At 43.2% G+C, this 21,143-nt stretch overlaps 1 protein-coding gene across 2 annotated transcripts in view; it reads right to left on the bottom strand.

The window, feature by feature from the left end:
- LOC121563499 (immunoglobulin superfamily member 11-like) overlaps positions 1 to 21,143 on the bottom strand; it is a 93,980-nt gene that overhangs the window by 61,555 nt on the left and 11,282 nt on the right. The window contains exon 2 of one of the 2 annotated variants that reach the window (XM_041875411.1): positions 1,733 to 1,762. The exons of the other annotated variant lie outside the window; for it this stretch is intronic. Within the exon in view, the coding sequence (XP_041731345.1) occupies positions 1,733 to 1,762 (30 nt within the window). The remainder of the gene's footprint in view (positions 1 to 1,732; positions 1,763 to 21,143) is intronic. 2 annotated transcript variants of the gene reach the window in all.

Genomic DNA, 21,143 nt, shown 5'->3' with positions numbered 1-21,143 from the left:
ACATCAGACATTAGTTAGGCTTAAGCACCAGGCACAATAATATGCTACTGTTCAGTAGCTCAGAGTAAGGGGCCTATAGGCTTGGCAAGAGGAACTACTACTCTGACCAGAGTCCAGATTATATTTGCCAGACTGGATCTCCAATGGTGTGGGATGGGATGGGGGTGGAGGGAGAAAGAGAGATAGAGAGAGAGAGAGAGAGAGAGAGAGAGAGAGAGAGAGAGAGAGAGAGAGAGAGAGACGGAGAGAGAGAGGGTGCTAACACGTAGTACAGGAGACAGCAGATGGTGGGGATTATTCGGGACTAAAATACTCTGCGATCCACTGAGGGAGGCCAGAGACATAAATCGCAACAAGACTCCATCTGCTAGAAATACCCATAAAAGCAGGACGAACTGTTAAATCGACTAGCGTGCCTCCGCGTCTATAGATATTCCTGTTGTTGATTATAATTTTTTGCCTCACACCGTCCGTGCTGACTCATTACCTAAATAAATCGGAAGAACGTTGGGCTTTTACGACAATAAATTCTAGAAGTAATACTATGAAAATAACAGCCATGCCCACGGGAACTAAAGAAGGGAAGGGAATTCCCAACAGTGTCATTAGGACTGTCCCTACAAATTATTACAACACTATTACTGGTGTCCACACAAACACACTCTCCATTTCCTGTGATTAGGACCAGCTCTATACTAAAGCCAACATCACCACGATCCACACTATGTGGTCAATGTGATTAAACTGATTATGGCTGTTTACACACTGAATATGTGCTGACAGGGAAATGATATTATTTTATAATAATAAACTGCTCAGAGAAAGAGATTTTGTTTAACAAGTAATCAAAACAAATCTCAAAAAGATAGGTCACAATTATTGGCACAATTATTGGCATTTCAATACACTAGCACCCTCCCCTTGTGAGGATAACGACACTGAGCCTTTTTCTAAAATGTTTCATGAGATTGGAAACACGTTGGGAGGGATCTTAGACCATTCCTCCATTCAGAATCTTTCCAGATCTTTGATTTCCTTTTGTCTGCTCTTATGGACTGCCCTCTTCAATTCAAACCACAGGTTTTCAATGGAGTTCATGTCCGGAGACTGAGATGGCCATTGCAAAATGTTGATTTTGTGGTCAATTAACAATTTCTTGGTGGATTTTGATTAGTGCTTGGGGTTATTGTCTTGTTGGAAAAGATCCACTTACGGCCAAGTGTCAGGTTTTTGGCTAAAATGTCCTAGTACTAAGTAAAGTATGTGATGCCATTTACCTTAACAAGGGCCCCAGGACCAGATCTTTTTTGCTTCTTATTAAACAAAATATCTTTCTCTGAGCAATTGTATTAGTATAAAATAATATAATTTCTAAAAAATGTTGAGCATACAATATAGCTCAGTATTTGTATTATTTATTTACACAGTCTTTTTTGCTCATCTTTATTTTTAGTGCCAATAATTATGGACCTGGCTATATTAAGTTCAGTGCTTTAACAGTACATATGTGACTCATTTCTAATCATATTAATGAGTTACCATTACTAAAAAAGGGTTTAATTCAAACAGTGCCATTGACACTACTAGTGTCACACCTGAACAACCGAGCGACATTCTCATCTTGGCATGCATTCTAATGCATCTCCACCACTTCACCATACTCTTAGTGGATGGATTCTGCACAATCAATGATTTTATTCAAGAATAAACAAAAACTGTGTTGAAAAGGTACCTGTTCCTGTGTGTAGATCAAATCTTGAACCTGAGAAAAGAGAATAAGAAAATAATGCTAAGTATTGAAGCAAACCCAAGCATGCATATAAAAGAGCTTAGGCCTATACATTGTAAAGATAAAGTAATGCAAATATGTATTTCAAGAACACGAACAGCTGTTGGTTTTCAAAAGGCAATGCAACCCCGTCTGCAGTGAATTATTGGTGGGGCACCTTGTCAAGTGTAATAAGGCACTTCACCCTAATTGCTCCTGTAAGTCGCTCTGGATAAGAGCGTCTGCTAAATGACGTAAATGTAAATGTAATTTTTCTTGTTCTATTGAGCTCATGCAGTTAAGGGGGTGTGATTTTAGATCCCTGGAAAAAGAAAGGAACACTAATTGATGGCAAACTCAATGCACCCTGCTCTATTTGTTGCCGTCAGAATACATTGATTTATTTTCCATATACTGTTTGACATGGGACCCTTAATTAAAAACGTCTCCCGATACAGTAGGTAATGTAATTACAGTTCATAGATCTGCCCCCATAACCCCCATTATCCCCAGAACTCACATTGCAAACAGGGAACAAGCTTTGCATCATCGCCCCACGGAGTGAATCGTATGCCAAACAGATCAAATGACTCGATGGCACCACTGACTGGTTTTCCACAATGTGCCAATACAATGAGCAGTGCTGTCGCCATTACGATTGGCTGCAATTGACCACATTGTGAGTTAACCTTACAGGCATAAGTCAGGCGTCATGATACAGGGTAATGAAGTCTAGCTTATATAAGGGCTTTCATAATCATAATAATACTTATATATCGTTCTACCCCATTGCTTGTGTATACAAAGTGCATGATAACAAATATTTATTACATACATTGCATCTGCATTTTGATAAGTGATTAATAATGTATGCTATGGGAATTAGAATATGAATATGTAAAATGCATCACAGAGGAATGCAAGCTAATGCAATACCACCTATGTTGCCAATGGAGGATATTTCCTTAAATCCCATTTTTTCCTCATTCCCCTTGATCCCATCTTCCCTAAATGAACATTTCCCTAATCTAGAGATACATTATAACATATTACTTGTAGTTACAGTAACTGCTGAAGAGAGAGATAAAGCTCTCCTGTGGTTTATGAAGCTTTGCATGCTGCTTGATACATCTGGCAATATCAGGCTCTTCTCCTCTGATACACTAGAATGTTTCTAACTAGAGACTGCAATATGGTTGCGTCTTCACTGCTCTCTCTACTGGTGTTAAATGGACCTCTCTCAGGGCCCTCCCACACATAGTGCCCATAGATCCAATGGCCCAGAAGAACACACAGCGTCTCCATGGCTGGCTCTAACCCAGGCAGCCTGGATAAACTGAAGGGAATCATGTGAAACACTAGCTTTCATGAACCCTGCTCTGGGGGACAGTATACAGAACCTTTGATTCTCTGCCGAGCTGAAATGCACAGTCCTAGAGTGGAATCCTTAGAAACTGGAATGAGTCCCAGCATACCAATAACAGCACTAGAGCTCATTAGGCATTCCATCAAAACACTGCATGGGGTGAGATCCCTAAGAGCACCATTGTGGGTTTCAAACTTGAATGCCTCTTATTTTTACGGGAAATGTTCCACTCTCTGCTATTGTATCGCGTAATGGAGGGAGCATCGTACAAACGACTTCCCCATCACCCTTTTCCACGTTGCCAGCCAAAGAAATCAGTATCAATGTAAATAATACACTGCATTTGAGATAATGTTATTGTTTTCCAATGCAAGGTACGCTCCCCGCTCACTTTAAATGCCATTACACACCCAATATGAAATGAAATATAGTCAACCATTGGAGAAAAGTTGGCGCTTCATATTCTGGACATGGGCGTCTTCAAGTGTTCAATTGATGCCTGTCAGAAATTCCCCATTTGATGTAAATGAGCATTTTGAAACCCCCATGGCTTCAGGAGTGGAATATGCACTCAAAGCACATCAGACTCCTTTAATAATCTATATTTTCTGCATGAACTGGCAACAAGATGTAAAGCTGACGTTTTGCCTCACTGCTCTTATACTGAGAACATTCACAGGCTATCACCATTGCTTTTAATAGTAAATGCTGTATTGCTAAAGTGCTCTCATTTCAGAGACGAATCGGCAATCATTTCATCAGCTGTCAAGCTGGGCCAGAGTGCTCTGACTGAAATAGGCTATCTTCAAGAGCATTGGCTGCTGGGGAAAGAGGGAATCTCTGTAGATTACTGGGTGCAAATCGGGCATATAGCTACGCTGTCTTCTACCATGAATGATGACTGCAATTAAACATAAGAAAACACTGTCGTTTTCAATGGATATTTAGAGATGTGATCGTATGACTGACAGAATTAGACCACAAATTCGGATTTAACATTAAATAATTATTTTTGTGTAAATCTCACTCCAGCATGCACATCATCAGACCTGTTCTATTTCAGGTGTTTCAATCTTATGATTAATGTGAATGTACTGTAGAATGTCTAAAAGTGCTTTTTTCTGGTTGTCAAAATGACATCGAAGAACAGGGTTGCCAACATGAATATTTGAAAACAGTTGACAATCACAGGCTGCAACAGAAGCCCTTCTAGCTAGAAATACCAACCGAACAAGGCAATTTTCATTGGAGTTCCCCTTTGAATTTAATTCCGACCTTTGAAGCACTTTGGTGACAATTGGCCTCTAACAGCCAAGCTCCTTAAAGAGAATGTCAGTTACCATGGAGACGGCTGCTAGAACCCTGGCTCTAACCTCCTCGCCACATTACAAGTATGAAGCGCTGAGATGAATTAAGAAATGTAAAAACTGATGATATCATCAGGGTTTTTTTTCATTTCGTGTTTTCATGTTTAACAACACTGTAATTAGTAGCACAATTATCTGTTTGCAAATGTTTCCTTTGCTGATGTTTTGGTTCACAGAGGTATGAATCAAGACAATGTAAACAAATGACAGCACAGAAAGATATCATTTGAGAGGATAAGAGCGTCTGCTAAATGACAAAAAAAAAAAAAGTAGAGAACGCAACTTGCTTTAGTGTACTTTAGTTGGTTTAAAGCTTACTGGTGTTGGTCGACTCGCCAGGTAAACCATGTTAAATCTTAGCTTGACAGTGGACAGAAACATGTTACAACTGCAGTGGCAGGATTCAGCGGAGTGTGGTGGTACAGTATATAAATAGATTCAGTATGATGCTATCGGGTCAGTTCCTTAGTCTTCTCAAGACCAGATTTGATAGTGACCTGCAAGCTTATAGCAGGTCACTAACACAGAATTGATAGCCCTGTCCTGATGCCCTCCGTCCATGCAGCCTTCATTTCTAAAAACAGACCATTCTCATGCTTCCAAGAGCCTATATGCACTCTCTCCTGTTGTCAATACTCTTACCATTCAGATTGGCCTCACAACTGGGAGCATTGAATGGAACCAATCTGATCACACCTCCCTCATATGCAAGCACATCCCATATGGTGCCACACTTAATCTGTAGGTTCAGCACATGACCAAGTCCCACTGGTTTGGTTTAAAAAGCTATCTTCTCACTAGCATGAGAGGCTATTGGGTCATGCTCCGCTGGTTACTGTGTAGGATGCTGCCATTGATTCATACAGTTCTTTTCAAGTTCTGTTCAGACTAAGTTCAGAATCCTGTAATACACAGTCATGTGTGTTAAGTTTCCCTGTATTCTTAGGAGATATTTTGAGAATAACAACTGTTTAAAGATTAGCACAACTTGATTGTAGTTTCACACATGAATTCATGACCCAAGGTGTTTGCACCTGGTTTTCTTTCAGGAGTAAGTATTAACTTGTTTGTTTAATTGTGTGTGTGTGTGTGTGTGTGTGTGTGTGTGTGTGTGTGTGTGTGTGTGTGTGTGTGTGTGTGTGTGTGTGTGTGTGTGTGTGTGTGTGTGTGTGTGTGTGTGTGTGTGTGTGTGTGTGTGTATGTGAGCGAGCATGCTTACAATAATAATGACGTACACTACCAGTCAGAAGTTTGGACAGACCTACTCAATCAAGGGTTTGTCTTTATTTTTACTGTTTTTTACATTGTATGAAATAACACATATGGAATCATGTAGTAACCAAAAAAGTGTTAAACAAATCAAAATATATCTGAGATTTCAGATTCTTCAAAGTAACCACCCTTTTCCAATTAACAGGTCTGCCTTCTTAAAAATTAATTTGTGGAATTTCGTTTCTTCTTAATGCGTTTGAGCCAATCAGTTGTGTTGTGACAAGGTAGGGGGGGTATACAGAAGATAGCCCTATTTGGTAAAAGACCAAGTCCATATTATGGCAAGAACAGCTCAAATAAGCAAAGAGAAACGACAGTCCATCATTACTTTAAGACATGAAAGTCAGTCAATATGGAACATTTCAAGAACTTTGAAAGTTTCTTCAAGTGCAGTCGCAAAAACCATCAAGCACTATGATGAAACTGGCTCTCATAAGGACCGCCAAAGGAATGGAAGACCCAGAGTTACCTCTGCTGCAGTGGATAAGTTCATTAGAGTTATCAGCCTCAGAAATTGCTGCCCAAATAAATGCTTCACAGAGTTCAAGTAACGGACACATCTCAACATCAACTGTTCAGAGGGGACTGTGTGAATCAGGCCTTCATGGTCGAATTGCTGCAAAGAAACGACTCCTAAAGGACACCAATAAGAAGAAGAGACCTGCTTGGGCCAAGAAACACGAGCAATGGACATTAGACCGGTGGAAATTGTTGCGATTTTTGGTTCCAACCGCTGTGTCTTTGTGAGACACGGTGTGGGTGAACGGATGATCTCTGCATGTGTAGTTCCCACCGTAAAGCATGGAGGAGGAGGTGTTATGGTGTGGGGGTGCTTTGCTGGTGACACTGTCTGTGATTTATTTAGAATTCAAGGCACACTTAACCAGCATGGCTACCACAGCATTCTGCAGCGATACGCCATCCCATCTGGTTTGGGCTTAGTGGGACTATCATTTGTTTTTCAACAGGACAATGACCCAACACACCTCCAGGCTGTGTAATGTCTATTTTACCAAGAAGGAGAGTGATGGAGTGCTGCATCAGATGACCTGGCCTCCACAATCCCCCGACCTCAACCCAATTGAGATGGTTTGGGATGAGTTGGACGGCAGAGTAAAGGAAAAGCAGCCAACAAGTGCTCAGCATATGTGGGAACTCCTTCGAGACTGTTGGAAAAGCATTCCAGGTGAAGCTGGTTGAGAGAATGCCAAGAGTGTGCAAAGCTGTCATCAAGGCAAAGGGTGGCTATTTGAAGAATCTCAAATATAAAATATATTTTGATTTGTTTAACACTTTTTTGGTTACTACATGATTCTATATGTGTTATTTCATAGTTTTGATGTCTTCACTATTTTTCTACAATGTAGAAAATAGTAAAAATAAAGAAAAACCCTTGAATGAGTAGGTGTGTCCAAACTTTTGACTGGTACTGTAGTAAGCTCCTGAGTGGCGCAGTGGTCTAAGGCACTAGAGATCCTGGTTCGAATCCAGGCTCTGTCGCAGCCGGCCGCGACCGGGAGACTCATGGGCGGCGCACAATTGGCCCAGCATCGTCCAGGGTAGGGGAGGGAATGGCCGGCAGGGATGTAGCTCAGTTGATAGAGCATGGCGTTTGCAACGCCAGGGTTGTGGGTTCGATTCCCATGGGGGGCCAGTATAAAAAAAAATTTATTCACTAACTGTAAGTCGCTCTGGATAAGAGCGTCTGCTAAATGACTAAAAAATGTAAATGTAAATGATGCAGAAACCCTCAGTAAACGTGTTATTGATCATTTTGTCATTCAAATATACATTTATTATTATTATATTATTATTAATATTGTATAATTAACAGGATCTGTGCCACATAGTAAAATATGTTGTTTTCTTCATACAGAACGATTTGTTTGTTTTCTTTTGCGTCTCCATTCCCTCTTGGGCCCTAACCTAGATTGTAGCACAACGACTATTAATCATTGATGAACAGACCTTTTAATATTGCTCAAATATAATAAATTTGCACCGAAATGAACATATACATATTTAACAAAAATATACTGTGCAATATTTCCTTTGTTTTTGTGTGGACAGGCAGCACCACCAATAATTTAATCCAAAACACACCCAAAATTAACTTTCACCCAGACCAGTATTCCCTGCAAAATCATATTGCCAATGTTTCAGTATATAAAAAGCATAATAAATAGCAAAATAAGGTAAGCCCATAGGTTGACTCACAGTATTAATTAACTACTGTCAGTGCTTACTCTGCTGTGTGACCAAAATACACACAAATCACTATACAGCATGTGTTACCCTTTATCACTGCAATTAAATACCAATATATCGTCTGCCAATATCAAAAGATATTGATCAACAGCAACAGGGACTCTAAAAGGAAAATAATGTCAAAAGGTAAATTTTGAGACCCCCACAAAGTGAGACCCCCACTTGGAAAAAGCCAGGAAAATATTGAGAAGACGGGATACAAGTCATCTGCCAAGACTGGTGATGAGGAGCTCACAACACCAGTCAGACTGACTGATTACATTTGTCTTAATCAGAGGTTAACATTAATTGCAGGATGAGATCAGAACATGAGGGAGCCTTGGGCTTTAAATCCCTTGGCTGTACACACAAACACACACACTTACACACACACAAGCACGCGCCCACACGCACACACTTCAACCGTACGCACTTAACTACGCATGTGCACACACAGATACACACACACACACACACAGACACAGGAGATGAAGCTTACAGAGGGAACCCACAGGGTGGTGTATGCTGCATGATTATGCACAGTGCCTACTGGCTCTCCTAGGTCTCTGGGTTTCAGCACCATCTCCACCCAATATCTCTTGTGTGCTAGATCTGCAGTTAATATAAAAGGATTCTACACTATTTTCTATTATACATGAAGCCCACCCACTTGCTCCCTACGTGTATAGAACCCACCATTTTTCTGGCGCATTAAAGCTACAAGATATTTTGAAGTAAATCTGCCAGGTATCATGAACATAACCGAACATATCCGAACATAACCAGGTACTTTGAAGAAATACTTAGGCCTACTCTGTATGCCTTGCATGTAAGATAGACGGTCTTCACCACTGTCTAACCTGGCTATACCATGGTAGACAGGCGTGTGTAACATTTCAATCTGCTACACATCCACAGCCTCATGTATAGAACAGTGTTATGGAGGCTGGGAATGCACACGCCTGGGCGTGACACCATCCACCTCAAACTATTACACTTTTAAATTGGTCCCAGTGAAATCACTCCGCCGCGGCTGAGACCTGACCTTTGCTGTTGTCTTATGTACAGGAGAACTAGTCACTGTCGGCACGATCAGGGCCAGCACTAGCCTTTTGGGGGCCCTAAGCGAGATTTGGTTGGGGGGCAATTCTACTAATTTTTCCATGGGGTAGAGAGACATTTTTGCAGTTTTAAAGCCAATTTTCTGCATTCTATCAATTTTGCCATGGTGTGGTGAGAATTGTTTTGCAGTTTTAAACCTAATTTCCTGCAATTCTACACATTTTGCCATGACTTATGCCATGTTAATGATATCTGAGTGAGAGTGACTAACAAAATCAATGGGGGCCCTGGAGGTCAGCCTGCGCACGTGCCCTGCGTGCCTGGTCAGTATACAGCCATGATTACTACTGACTAGACTAACACCAATCTAAAAACTGTTAGCTGACATGGCTAATTGAGTGACTGTCAGTGACTGACATAACAAGAGAAAAACTGATGATGCACAACCAAATTTCTAACTTACATCTTGTGTATTCTACTATTCTAACTCTCAACAGTAAGTTGAAACCCAGACTGAGTTCCAAAAAAAAAGAAAGTGTTTGCTTTGGGCCGGGGGCCCTTATTCCTGGCGCCGGCCCTGGGCATGATCAGTTAATAAGGCTTAAGTTAAGGTTGTGTAGTGTTTTAGCACTTACACCATCACTTTGGCAGAGAAACACCACCGAGCCAGGTTAAAAGGATAGTTCCCTTTAGGAAAGTCGAAAAAACTGAAACTTCAAAACAGCAAACTATCCCTTTAATATTGTGCACCAGATCTACAGGTTGGAATATGGAGGAGATGTGATGCAGCAGCAGCTCACAAACATGTGCTTAAAAGTGCCAGTGAAAAGCCAAAGCAGCCAAGAAACCGACCAACCACACTGGGCCCTGGCTTCACCCAGGCTCTGGCCAGTGGAACAGGGAGCCTCTTGTTCCCGTGCCATGGTGGCAGGAAACATGATGTATTCAGATGATAATGAGCCATGCAGCAGGACAATCAAAACCCCCAGTGTCCTGGCACCAGCTAGCCCTCTCTCAAAGACCCATCACCAAGGAGACCAGTTGGAAACGGGACCCTGACAGTGCCTAGGGACAGCGAGGGTATTAAGGATTTCACAAAGCTTTGAACGAACTGAGGCTTTCCAGAGGACTGTCTTTCAGCAAAGAAAAACACAAAGCTACCCTTGGTATATTTCCTAGAGTAAAGGGCTGTATTGGAAATCTGTTTTGAATATCATCTGTGGCATGTGTGATTTTCTCCAAACACGTCATTGCTGTTAGTTTCTATTTTTATACGCACAGTCCACCTGAATCCTCGGTACTGTAGGCAGGGTGTAAGACAACGAAGCGTTTTCATTTTTTACCACTGCTCCCCAGGCAAAAAAAATAATCAAGCATTTGGATTGGAACCTTCTGCCCAAAATTACAGAGGCGGCTGACAGCATGCAAATGAGTGGTAATGGTCTTAGAGCAGAGGATTTAAGACATGGTGGTATGCTCCAGATGTTTACTTAGAGTTGTTTTTCCAATATCATGGTAGACCTGGGTTCAAATACTATTTGAAATCATTCAAATACGTTTAAATTTTTCTTTAGCCTGCCTGGAGTGCCAGATAGCTATTCTATTGGTTCCTTTGCAACAGGCAAGCTCAATGACACCGAGCTAAAGTATTTGAAATGATTTCAGATAGTATTCGAACCCAGGTCTGTTACTACAAAGGAGGAAAGTAGAGTGGGTAGAGGAAGCTCAAGCAAAGTGTTGTAGTTCCTTCCTTTGTAATCCTGCTGCACTGTGCCAGTACACTGACTGACTGACTCTCCTGAAGAAGGAGGCAGATAGGCAGTACAGCCCTTACCATGCTGTGCAGTCGTGTTTGAAGTGTGCTTCGGTGGGTGACTCTCTCAACCATGAACTGTATGCATTTCTAAAGGATTCACTTTGACCTCTCCATCTACAGTCAACTGGTCTCTCCTGAGGAGTGTCAGTCAAGATAACACAAGGAAAGTACACAGTTTATTCCTGACCTCACACTTAGCTAAAACCAACTCCCCTTTAACGGTTTATTAACTATGACTATAACACAGTATCACACAGGCTCATCTGCATACTAATGTGTAATGAATTTTTCATCCTACTGTTAAACAACGATTAATTAAAATTGCACTAATTTTGCCATGCATTGCCATATAATCAGTTATAGCTGGGTTGAACGGGCGTTTACCCTTTTATCTAGGCGCCATTTTTAACAATTGAAAATAGCATCTCTTGTGACTGTGGGAGCAAAATGATGGTTGGCTCAATGGGGATCTCTGTCGTATTCAACCACACTTTCTATTGTGTTCCCTCTAATAGCGAAGCCATCGCTTTCAGCACCCACCATCATATTACAGTCTCTCTTCCGCTCTCCTAAAGCTTTAGTCATAGCTAAAAGTCAATAGGCAATTGCAATAGGACAGCTGAAGCAAACTTCTAATGTATTGAAAACCCTGCTCAAAACAACCTCAGACCCAACAATGTTTGTGTCGTGAAATATCCATGTTATTTTAAAGGGAAAATGTCAGCCTTGTCCGCACATGGGAGGTTGATTGATCACTTGTTATTCACTCACTGATTATGAACCATGAATATGAACAGGCCTTCCTATCTAGGTCCTAAATGAGGATGTTGGTTGCGTTCCAATAATCTGTCCTTTCTTGTGCACTTAAAGGGACATTTCAAAATTGTTCAACTTCATATTCATCATCTGCAGCACCACCCCAACATCAACATATGTGAAAATGGCGCGTTTCTATGTTTTGTAGTAAAAAAGACAAGTGTTTCCAATGACATCATCAACCAATTAGTTGACAGTTAGTAGGCAATGCCTACTCATAATTGGTTAAAATCACACGATGCACACCGATGATGTCATTTGAAACAGTTATCTTCCTCTATCTTTTTTACTACAAAACATAAACATTTTCACATTTGTTGCTGTTGGGGTGGTGCTGGAGATGTTAAATGTAAAAAATATATATTACATTCCCTTTGTAGATTTTAAAGGAAATGACAGGTATATGGAAAGTCCATCTAGCCCATTCCAACACCAATCCAATGCTTTTAAATTTGTGGGGAGTAGTGAATGAGTGCACACTTTAGGAAGAAGGAGAGATTATTGGGGCACACATTCTCTTTTAAAAAGGAGAAGGGACATCTCAGTTGTGATGCATGATGGGATACATACACTCCCTCCGATTTCTATCAACAGAGGAATTACTCTCCGTGTTGACATTGAAAGATGGGACAACATTGTAATTGCATGGTTATTGTTGGTTTGGGAGAATTACAGTTGTGATAACATGCAGGGATAGCCTTATTTGCACATGGCTAATTACCCAAATTGACTAGATTGAAGTTAATTGAATTGTTCACACTGTGTATTGCATATTGGACAACTGAAAAATAACCACAGGGGACCTATACAGACAGCACCAGGGATTCAAACCAGACCTTTTCAACGCTAGTCATTAGCTCATTCCCATGGACATCACATTGTGCTGCATTTTTACTCAGGATCCATAGAAGAGAGAAGTATAGCTCAGAGGGAGGAGAGGGAAGAGGGGAGGAGCAGGAAGTGTGACGATAGAGGGAGGAAAAAGAGAAATGATGGTGGTGGGATGAGGGCAGAGCAGACTGAGGGATGATGAGAGGCTGGAGAGAAAAGAAGAGAGATGGAGGGAACGAGGAGAAGAAGAAGGGAGGTAGAGAGGAGAGAATTAGTTCACGTGAGGTAGGGCCAAAGAGGCTTGCTGTCCACTGAGTCTCGTGAATACATAAACCCAAAGCTATCTATAATCTATAAATCACTGCATAGGGAACTGAGGGTTGTAATCTGCCGAAAAGCCTGTTGTAGCGAACGATTTGGGGCACTTTAATATTTTACACATTGTCTCGCGTCCATGTGATACTAGCGCAACGCGGCTGTTCCATTACGCCAGACGTTAGCTTAAAGCCCCTCAAATAGCCTGAATCTACTTAAAATCCATTCTGCTCTGGGATAACACACACTAATAGGTAACACACCGCTGGAACAGCGATCTGTGACACAACTAATATTAGGGCTGGTAGATACACTACATGACCAAAAGTATGTGGACACCTGCTTGTCGAACATCTCATTACAAAATCATGGGCGTTAATATGGAGTTGGTCCCCCCTTTGCTGCTATAACAGCCTCCACTCTTCTGGGAAGACTTTCCACTAGATGTTGGAACATTGCTGCGGGGACTTGCATTAGTGAGGTCGGCACTGATGTTGGGCGATTAGGCCTGGCTCGCAGTCGGCATTCCAATTCATTCCAAAGGTGTTCGATGGGGTTGAGGTCAGGGCTCTGTGCAGGCCAGTCAAGTTCTTCCACACCGATCTCGACAAACAATTTCTGTAAGGACCTCGCTTTGTGCATGGGGGCATTGTCATGCTGAAACAGGAAGGTCCTTCCCCAAACTGTTGTCACAAAGTTGGAAGCACAGAATCGTCTAGAATGTCATTGTATACTGTAGCGTTAAGATTTCCCTTCACTGGAACTAAGGGGGCTAACCAGAACCATGAACAACAGCCCCAGACCATTATTCCTCCTCCACCAAACTTTACAGTTCGCACTATGCATTGGGGCAGGTAGCGTTCTCCTGGCATCCGCCAAACCCAGATTCGTTAGTTTGGAACTTGGTAGTGAGAGTTGCAACCGAGGACAGACGGTTTTTACGTGCTTCAGTACTCGACGGTCCCGTTCTGTGAGCTTGTGTGGCCTACCACTTCGCGGCTGAGCCATTGTTGCTCCTAGACGTTTCCACTTCACAATAACAGCACTTACAGTTGACCGGGGCAGCTCTATCAGGGCTGAAATTGGACGAACTGACTTGTTGGAAAGGTGGCATCCTATGATGGTGCCACGTTGAAAGTCACTGAGCTCTACTGCCAATGTTTTCTATGGAGATTGCATGTCTGTGTGCTCAATTCTATACACCTGTCAGCAACGGGTGTGGCTGAAATAGCCAAATCCACTAATATGAAGCGGTGTCCACATACATTTGGATACTGTAGTGTAAGTCTGTACATTATGGCATTGTTTATTATGTGCATCATATTAAATCTGCTGCTCAATTGGTGTTGATGCACTACGTTCATCCACCTCTGGCCTGCTAGCCCCCCTACCTCTACGGAAGCACAGTTCCCGCTCAGCCCAGTCAAAGCTATTCACTGCTCTGACACCCCAATGGTGGAACAAGCTCCCCCACGACGCCAGGACAGCGGAGTCACTGACCACCTTCCGGAGACACTTGAAACCCTACCTCTTTAAGGAATACCTGGAATAGTATAAAAGTAATCCTTCTACCCCCCATAAAAAAAGTGGTTGTCCCACTGGCTATCATAAGTTGAATGCACCAATTTGTAAGTCGCTCTGGATAAGAGCGTCTGCTAAATGACGTAAATGTAATGTCAATGTGTTGCATGACCATGTCTGCATTCGGACAGAGAGGGAAAACTGTGCCGAGACCAAATTAAGCTTGTGTCTTGTGATTGGTGCGCAAAGATGTGATCATGATGTCGTAAGCAGAACAGTGACGTGAAGTTAGAGTTTATCATATTTTCCTCTGAGAGGGGGATTTCAAAGGGTGGACAGTGACTGAGGACAGTTTAGTGGATTATGGGGACATATGGCCAATGATATCTAGTAGGCTATATCCCCTCCCCATTCACTCAGAAGCCCCCCCAGAATACGCACGTTGCAGTGGCGCTTCTCCCTTCTATGACAGGGGCCCCGGCTTTGAGGCCAGTGAAATCTGCTGTAACCATGTACAGATGGTATCTCCTGCATGCTCACTGTCCATGCTTACAAGCATCACACAGTTCCAACACGTATCAGACCTGACGTGCTCATTCATACTCTATTAATGCTGCTCAGCCTTGGAAAGCCATTTTGGCTCGTGTTTAAGTTGGCGAGGAAAGGGAACTTGTGAAAACTTTGTGTAGACAACACCCCATTAGGGATCAATTGAGACACTCAGCACACATTAACCTGGCTGTCCTCTGGTGGAGAAGTCAAATAGAATGTAATGAACTTCTACAGCATGCTAAATATACAGTTGCTAGTCGCTGTCTATCACTTAGCTACAACCTAATTCATGTTTAGTTTGAATTTCAAGAACTAGACTGAACCTGTGCTGTATACATATTCTGAGATCTTTTGAGGATATATTCTTCAGTTCTAGGTTTAGAAACATACATCTTCTTAGGTCGAAGCCTGCGAATCGATGGGTTTATGAAGCACTACATCAAAGCTACATCATTTGTTTTGACAAATGCATTGATTCACAAGGCTTAACATAAGATATGGGGCTATGCAGAGAGAGAGAGAGAGAGAGAGAGAGGCACAACACCCTGTCAGGTTATGAATTACCTATGACTGTGAAAAGCTGGTGGCATGTTTATTGCAGTAGCGTGTCTCTATATTCTGCTGCTTCTCTGAAGATCTCTCTGGATAATTCCTTTACAGATTTCATTAAAACTAAGCATCAGAAAATCACAGCAACATTAAATAAAATACTGCTGTTATGTTTAATCTAATCTAATAGGAATTTGAATAATCTAAATATCTATTAATTGTGTTTAATGTCAGAGGAACATCATAAAATTGCAATAGAACAACCGGTTCCAGAGGTAGAAAAGTGATATTTATCTAGACAAACAAGGCATTTTGTAGTACAGTGCCGCTTGATTAATGTTGTACTATAGTGTCCCCTGAGTTGGGTTTTCTGGGGTAAAAAGAAAACATACACTAGCCGCTGGCTGCGTCACATACAGCCAAACAGCCATCAGTGAGAGCACACCACCTCCCTTAACATTTAAAAGATTCTAACATTGTCACGCCCTGGCTCTGGGGACTCTTATATGTTGAGCCAGGGTGTGGATTTTCTATGTGTGATTTTCTATGTTGTGCTCTAGTTCGTGTTTTCTATGTTGGCCAGGGTGGTTCCCAATCAGAGGCAGCTGATTCTCGTTGTCTCTGATTGGGAACCATACTTAGGCAGCCTGTTGGCACTAGTTATTTGTGGGATCTTGTTCTGTATAGGTTTGTGTTGGTGAACCTTTAGACTTCACGTATCGTTTTGTGGTTTTGTTGTTAGTATAAAGTACTCATTAAAAGATGTACGCCTATCACGCTGCGCCTTGGTCTGCTTCCTATAACGATCGTGACAGAAGATCCCACCAACATAGGACCAAGCAGCGTGTGCAGGAGCAAACGCCAGGTATGGAACAGGAGGTTACTCTGGTAGATGTCCTCCTCGGTTGGGGGAGAATCACAGAGGAGGAGGCCGTCCGCTACCGGAGGGCGATGAGGGAGGATGCCCAGGCAGGAGAGGAGAAGCGGCGCCAACCGGGTCGTCGTCGGACAGGCGAGAGGCAACCCCAATAAATTTTTTGGGGGGGGCACACGGCATGGACGACGGGGATGCTGGAGGCAGCTACAGGACGTATCGGCGGATTAGGAGAGGAGGCCACCAGGTTTGGGGGGCTGGAAGGGAGGTTGGCGGAGCCTAGAGGTAGAGCAGAGCCAACTCCCCGTACTCAGGCTAGGCAGCGTGACACTGGGCAGGTTCCGAGTTATGCGGAGCTGCGTACTGTGCCGCGAGTGGTCCGGCACAGTCCTGTACGTCCTGTGCTAGCACCACGCACGTGTCGTGCTAAGGTGGGCATGCAGCCAGGACGGAGTGTGCCGGCTCAACGCTCGTGGCCTCCAGTGCCCCTCCTCGGTCCCGGATATCCTGCGCCAGTGCCACGTGCTGTAGTGCCAGTACGAGTGCACAGCCCTGTACGTCCTGTGCTGATGCCTCACACAGAGTGTGTAGAAATAGGCATTCAGCCAGGGACGGGTTGTGTCAGCTCTTCGCTCCAGACCTCCAGTCCGTCTCCACAGTCCAGTCCGGCCTGTTCCTGCTCCCGCACCAAGCCAGTGGTGCGCGTCGTCAACCGGTCCGGCCCGTTCCTGCTCCCCGCACCAAGCCAGTGGTGCGCGTCGCCAGCCGGTCCGGCCTGTTCCTGCTCCCCGCACCAAGCCAGTGGTGCGCGTCGCCAGCCCGGTCCGGCCTGTTCCTGCTCCCCGCACCAAGCCTGTGGTGCGCGTCGCCAGCCCGGTCCGGCCTGTTCCTGCTCCCCGCACCAAGCCTGTGGTGCGCGTCGCCAGCCCGGTCCGGCCCGTTCCTGCTCCCCGCACCAAGCCTGTGGTGCACGTCGCCAGCCCGGTCCGGCCCGTTCCTGCTCCCCGCACCAAGCCAGTGGTGCGCGTCGTCAGCCCGGTCCGACCCGTTCCTGCTCCCCGCACCAAGCCAGTGGTGCGCGTCGCCAGCCCGGTCCGGCCTGTTCCTGCTCCCCGCACCAAGCCAGTGGTGCGCGTCGTCAGTCCGGCACAGCCGGATCCGCCTCCGAGGCGGAATGCCCACCCGGCCCCTCCCCTGTTGGGTTTGGTTGGCGCGGTCGCAGTCCGCGCCTTTGGGGGGGGGGTACTGTCACGCCCTGGCTCTGGGGACTCTTATATGTTGAGCCAGGGTGTGGATTTTCTATGTGTGATTTTCTATGTTGTGTTCTAGTTCGTGTTTTCTATGTTGGCCAGGGTGGTTCCCAATCAGAGGCAGCTGATTCTCGTTGTCTCTGATTGGGAACCATACTTAGGCAGCCTGTTGGCACTAGTTATTTGTGGGATCTTGTTCTGTATAGGTTTGTGTTGGTGAACCTTTAGACTTCACGTATCGTTTTGTTGTTAGTGTAAAGTACTCATTAAAAGATGTACGCCTATCACGCTGCGCCTTGGTCTGCTTCCTATAACGATCGTGACAAACATTGAAATGTCAATAAACAGAAAAACCTTTTCAAAGCATTTTAATTTTGCACACCTCAAACTGGCACACTAAATATATCAAAGTGAAAGTATTATTCCCAAGCACATTTACATTTTTAGCAGATGCTCTTATCCAGAGCGACTTACAGTTAGTGAGTGCATGCATTTTCATACTGGCCCCCCGTGGGAAACGAACCCACAACCCTGGCGTTGCAAGCGCCATGCTCTACCAACTGGGCTACAGGGATGAAACGTGGAAGTCACCATTGCAGAGTGCCAGACGACACGCTGGGTGCAACTATGTGCAATTTTTCTAAATTACATTCAGAAGAATATGAATGATCCTTCATGTATTGAGAATGGTAATTATCTGGTCAAGACACTTTCCTGGTCTTCCTGTTTCGAGCCATGTAATATTGAGTGGTTTCCATCACAGACATCAGACATAATAGTCTTCAACCATATAAAATCACTCTCGGAATTGGAAGCCATTACTATGGTCAGGGGCATAACCTCCAATCGTCAGCTCTACCAGGTTCAAGAGGTCATGTCTCTATTCCCTCTAGTCTATTGGGTCATGATCATTTGGATTTCATGGTAGCAATGTGTATTAGAATACACTCACATGTTGGAATTTCCTCTGCATATACAGTGGGGGAAAAAAGTATTTAGTCAGCCACCAATTGTGCAAGTTCTCCCACTTAAAAAGATGAGAGAGGCCTGTAATTTTCATCATAGGTACACGTCAACTATGACAGACAAAATGAGAAAAAAAATCCAGAAAATCACATTGTAGGATTTTTTATGAATTTATTTGCAAATTATGGTGGAAAATAAGTATTTGGTCAATAACAAAAGTTTCTCAATACTTTGTTATATACCCTTTGCTGGCAATGACACAGGTCAAACGTTTTCTGTTTATTCTTCACAAGGTTTTCACACACTGTTGCTGGTATTTTGGCCCATTCCTCCATGCAGATCTCCTCTAGAGCAGTGATGTTTTGGGGCTGTCGCTGGGCAACACGGACATTCAACTCCCTCCAAAGATTTTCTATGGGGTTGAGATCTGGAGACTGGCTAGGCCACTCCAGGACCTTGAAATGCTTCTTACGAAGCCACTCCTTCGTTGCCCGGGCGGTGTGTTTGGGATCATTGTCATGCTGAAAGACCCAGCCACGTTTCATCTTCAATGCCCTTGCTGATGGAAGGAGGTTTCACTCAAAATCTCACGATACATGGCCCCATTCATTCTTTCCTTTACACGGATCAGTCGTCCTGGTCCCTTTGCAGAAAAACAGCCCCAAAGCATGATGTTTCCACCCCCATGATTCACAGTAGGTATGGTGTTCTTTGGATGCAACTCAGCATTCTTTGTCCTCCAAACACGACGAGTTAAGTTTTTACCAAAAAGTTATATTTTGATTTCATCTGACCATATGACATTCTCCCAATCCTCTTCTGGATCATCCAAATGCACTCTAGCAAACATCAGACGGGCCTGGACATGTATTGGCTTAAGCAGGGGGACACGTCTTGTACTGCAGGATTTGAGTCCCTGGTGGCGTAGTGTGTTACTGATGGTAGGCTTTGTTACTTTGGTCCCAGCTCTCTGCAGGTCATTCACTAGGTCCCCCTGTGTGGTTCTGGGATTTTTGCTCACCGTTCTTGTGATCATTTTGACCCCACGGGGTGAGATCTTGCGTGGAGCCCCAGATCGAGGGAGATTATCAGTGGTCTTGTATGTCTTCCATTTCCTAATAATTGCTCCCACAGTTGATTTCTTCAAACCAAGCTGCTTACCTATTGCAGATTCAGTCTTCCCAGCCTGGTGCAGGTCTACAATTTTGTTTCTGGTGTCCTTTGACAGCTCTTTGGTCTTGGCCATAGTGGAGTTTGGAGTGTGACTGTTTGAGGTTGTGGACAAGTGTCTTTTATACTGATAACAAGTTCAAACAGGTGCCATTAATACAGGTAACGAGTGTAGGACAGAGGAGCCTCTTAAAGAAGAAGTTACAGGTTTGTGAGAGCCAGAAATCGTGCTTGTTTGTAGGTGACCAAATACTTATTTTCCACCATAATTTGCAAATAAATTCATTAAAAATCCTACAATGTGATTTTCTGGATTTTTTTTCGCTCAATTTGTCTGTCATAGTTGACATGTACCTATGATGAAAATTACAGGCCTCTCTCATCTTTTTAAGTGGAAGAACTTGCACAATTGGTGGCTGACTAAATACTTTTTTTCCCCACTGTACAAAAGCAACATGGTTACATTTGAATATGTCAAAATAGTGACATTTAACCAAACTATGACACACGCTGACATATTATTACTTGAAGTGACATATTACTTTTATGTCACTATGGTGACTTTACAACAAAAGTTGAGTTTGAATAAATCCTTGTACCTGAGAAAAAGCTCACATGCAGACAATATACAGATAGAAAGTGATGCTGGTTGGTGGCTAGTGTGTGAGGTGGATTACAGCACCTATGTGGTCATACCAGGGCAGGAGAGCACTAAACCTCTGGGATGCTCACTCACTGCCATGCCAAGGGAATTAGAGCACACTACTCTACCTTCTGACCCATTGATTCCCCTGACCCCTCGGTTTCTAAACAAACAATCCTTGCTAATGCCCTGACACATAATAATCCTCTATCAGACACTGTTGGAGGATTATGATAGGCTACCGCACAAGGAGGCAAGGTGTCTTATGGGTGTTGTAGGTTTAAATGTTACGAATAAGAATTGCACCTGTGAAGTTTAATGATAGCCATAAAATGCTTGCCATGCAAGCTTTACGTTATACGTTGGTGTTAAAATGGAGAACCAAGGTATAGCACTAAAATAGCAATCTTCATAAAGCACGATACAAGACTGTCTCTGTATTTATTTATTTATATTTTTATATATATATATATATATATATATATTTTTTTTTTTTTGGGGGGGGGGTAGATCAGCTTTAATATTGCAGATAGATTGTAACTTCCATCAATGTAATTGTCTGCATCACTTCCAATCCCCCATATGTTTTTCTCCCCCGCAAATATAGATATATATATATATATATATATATATATATATATATACATACATATACATACATATGAATATATATACAGTGAGGGGAAAAAGTATTTGATCCCCTGCTGATTTTGTTAGTTTGCCCACTGACAAAAAAATGATCAGTCTATAATTTTTAT

The sequence above is a fragment of the Coregonus clupeaformis genome, chromosome 5 (assembly GCF_020615455.1).
Source record: "Coregonus clupeaformis isolate EN_2021a chromosome 5, ASM2061545v1, whole genome shotgun sequence".
NCBI classification, from domain to species: domain Eukaryota; kingdom Metazoa; phylum Chordata; class Actinopteri; order Salmoniformes; family Salmonidae; genus Coregonus; species Coregonus clupeaformis.
This window is presented reverse-complemented; position numbering and strand designations above follow the sequence as displayed.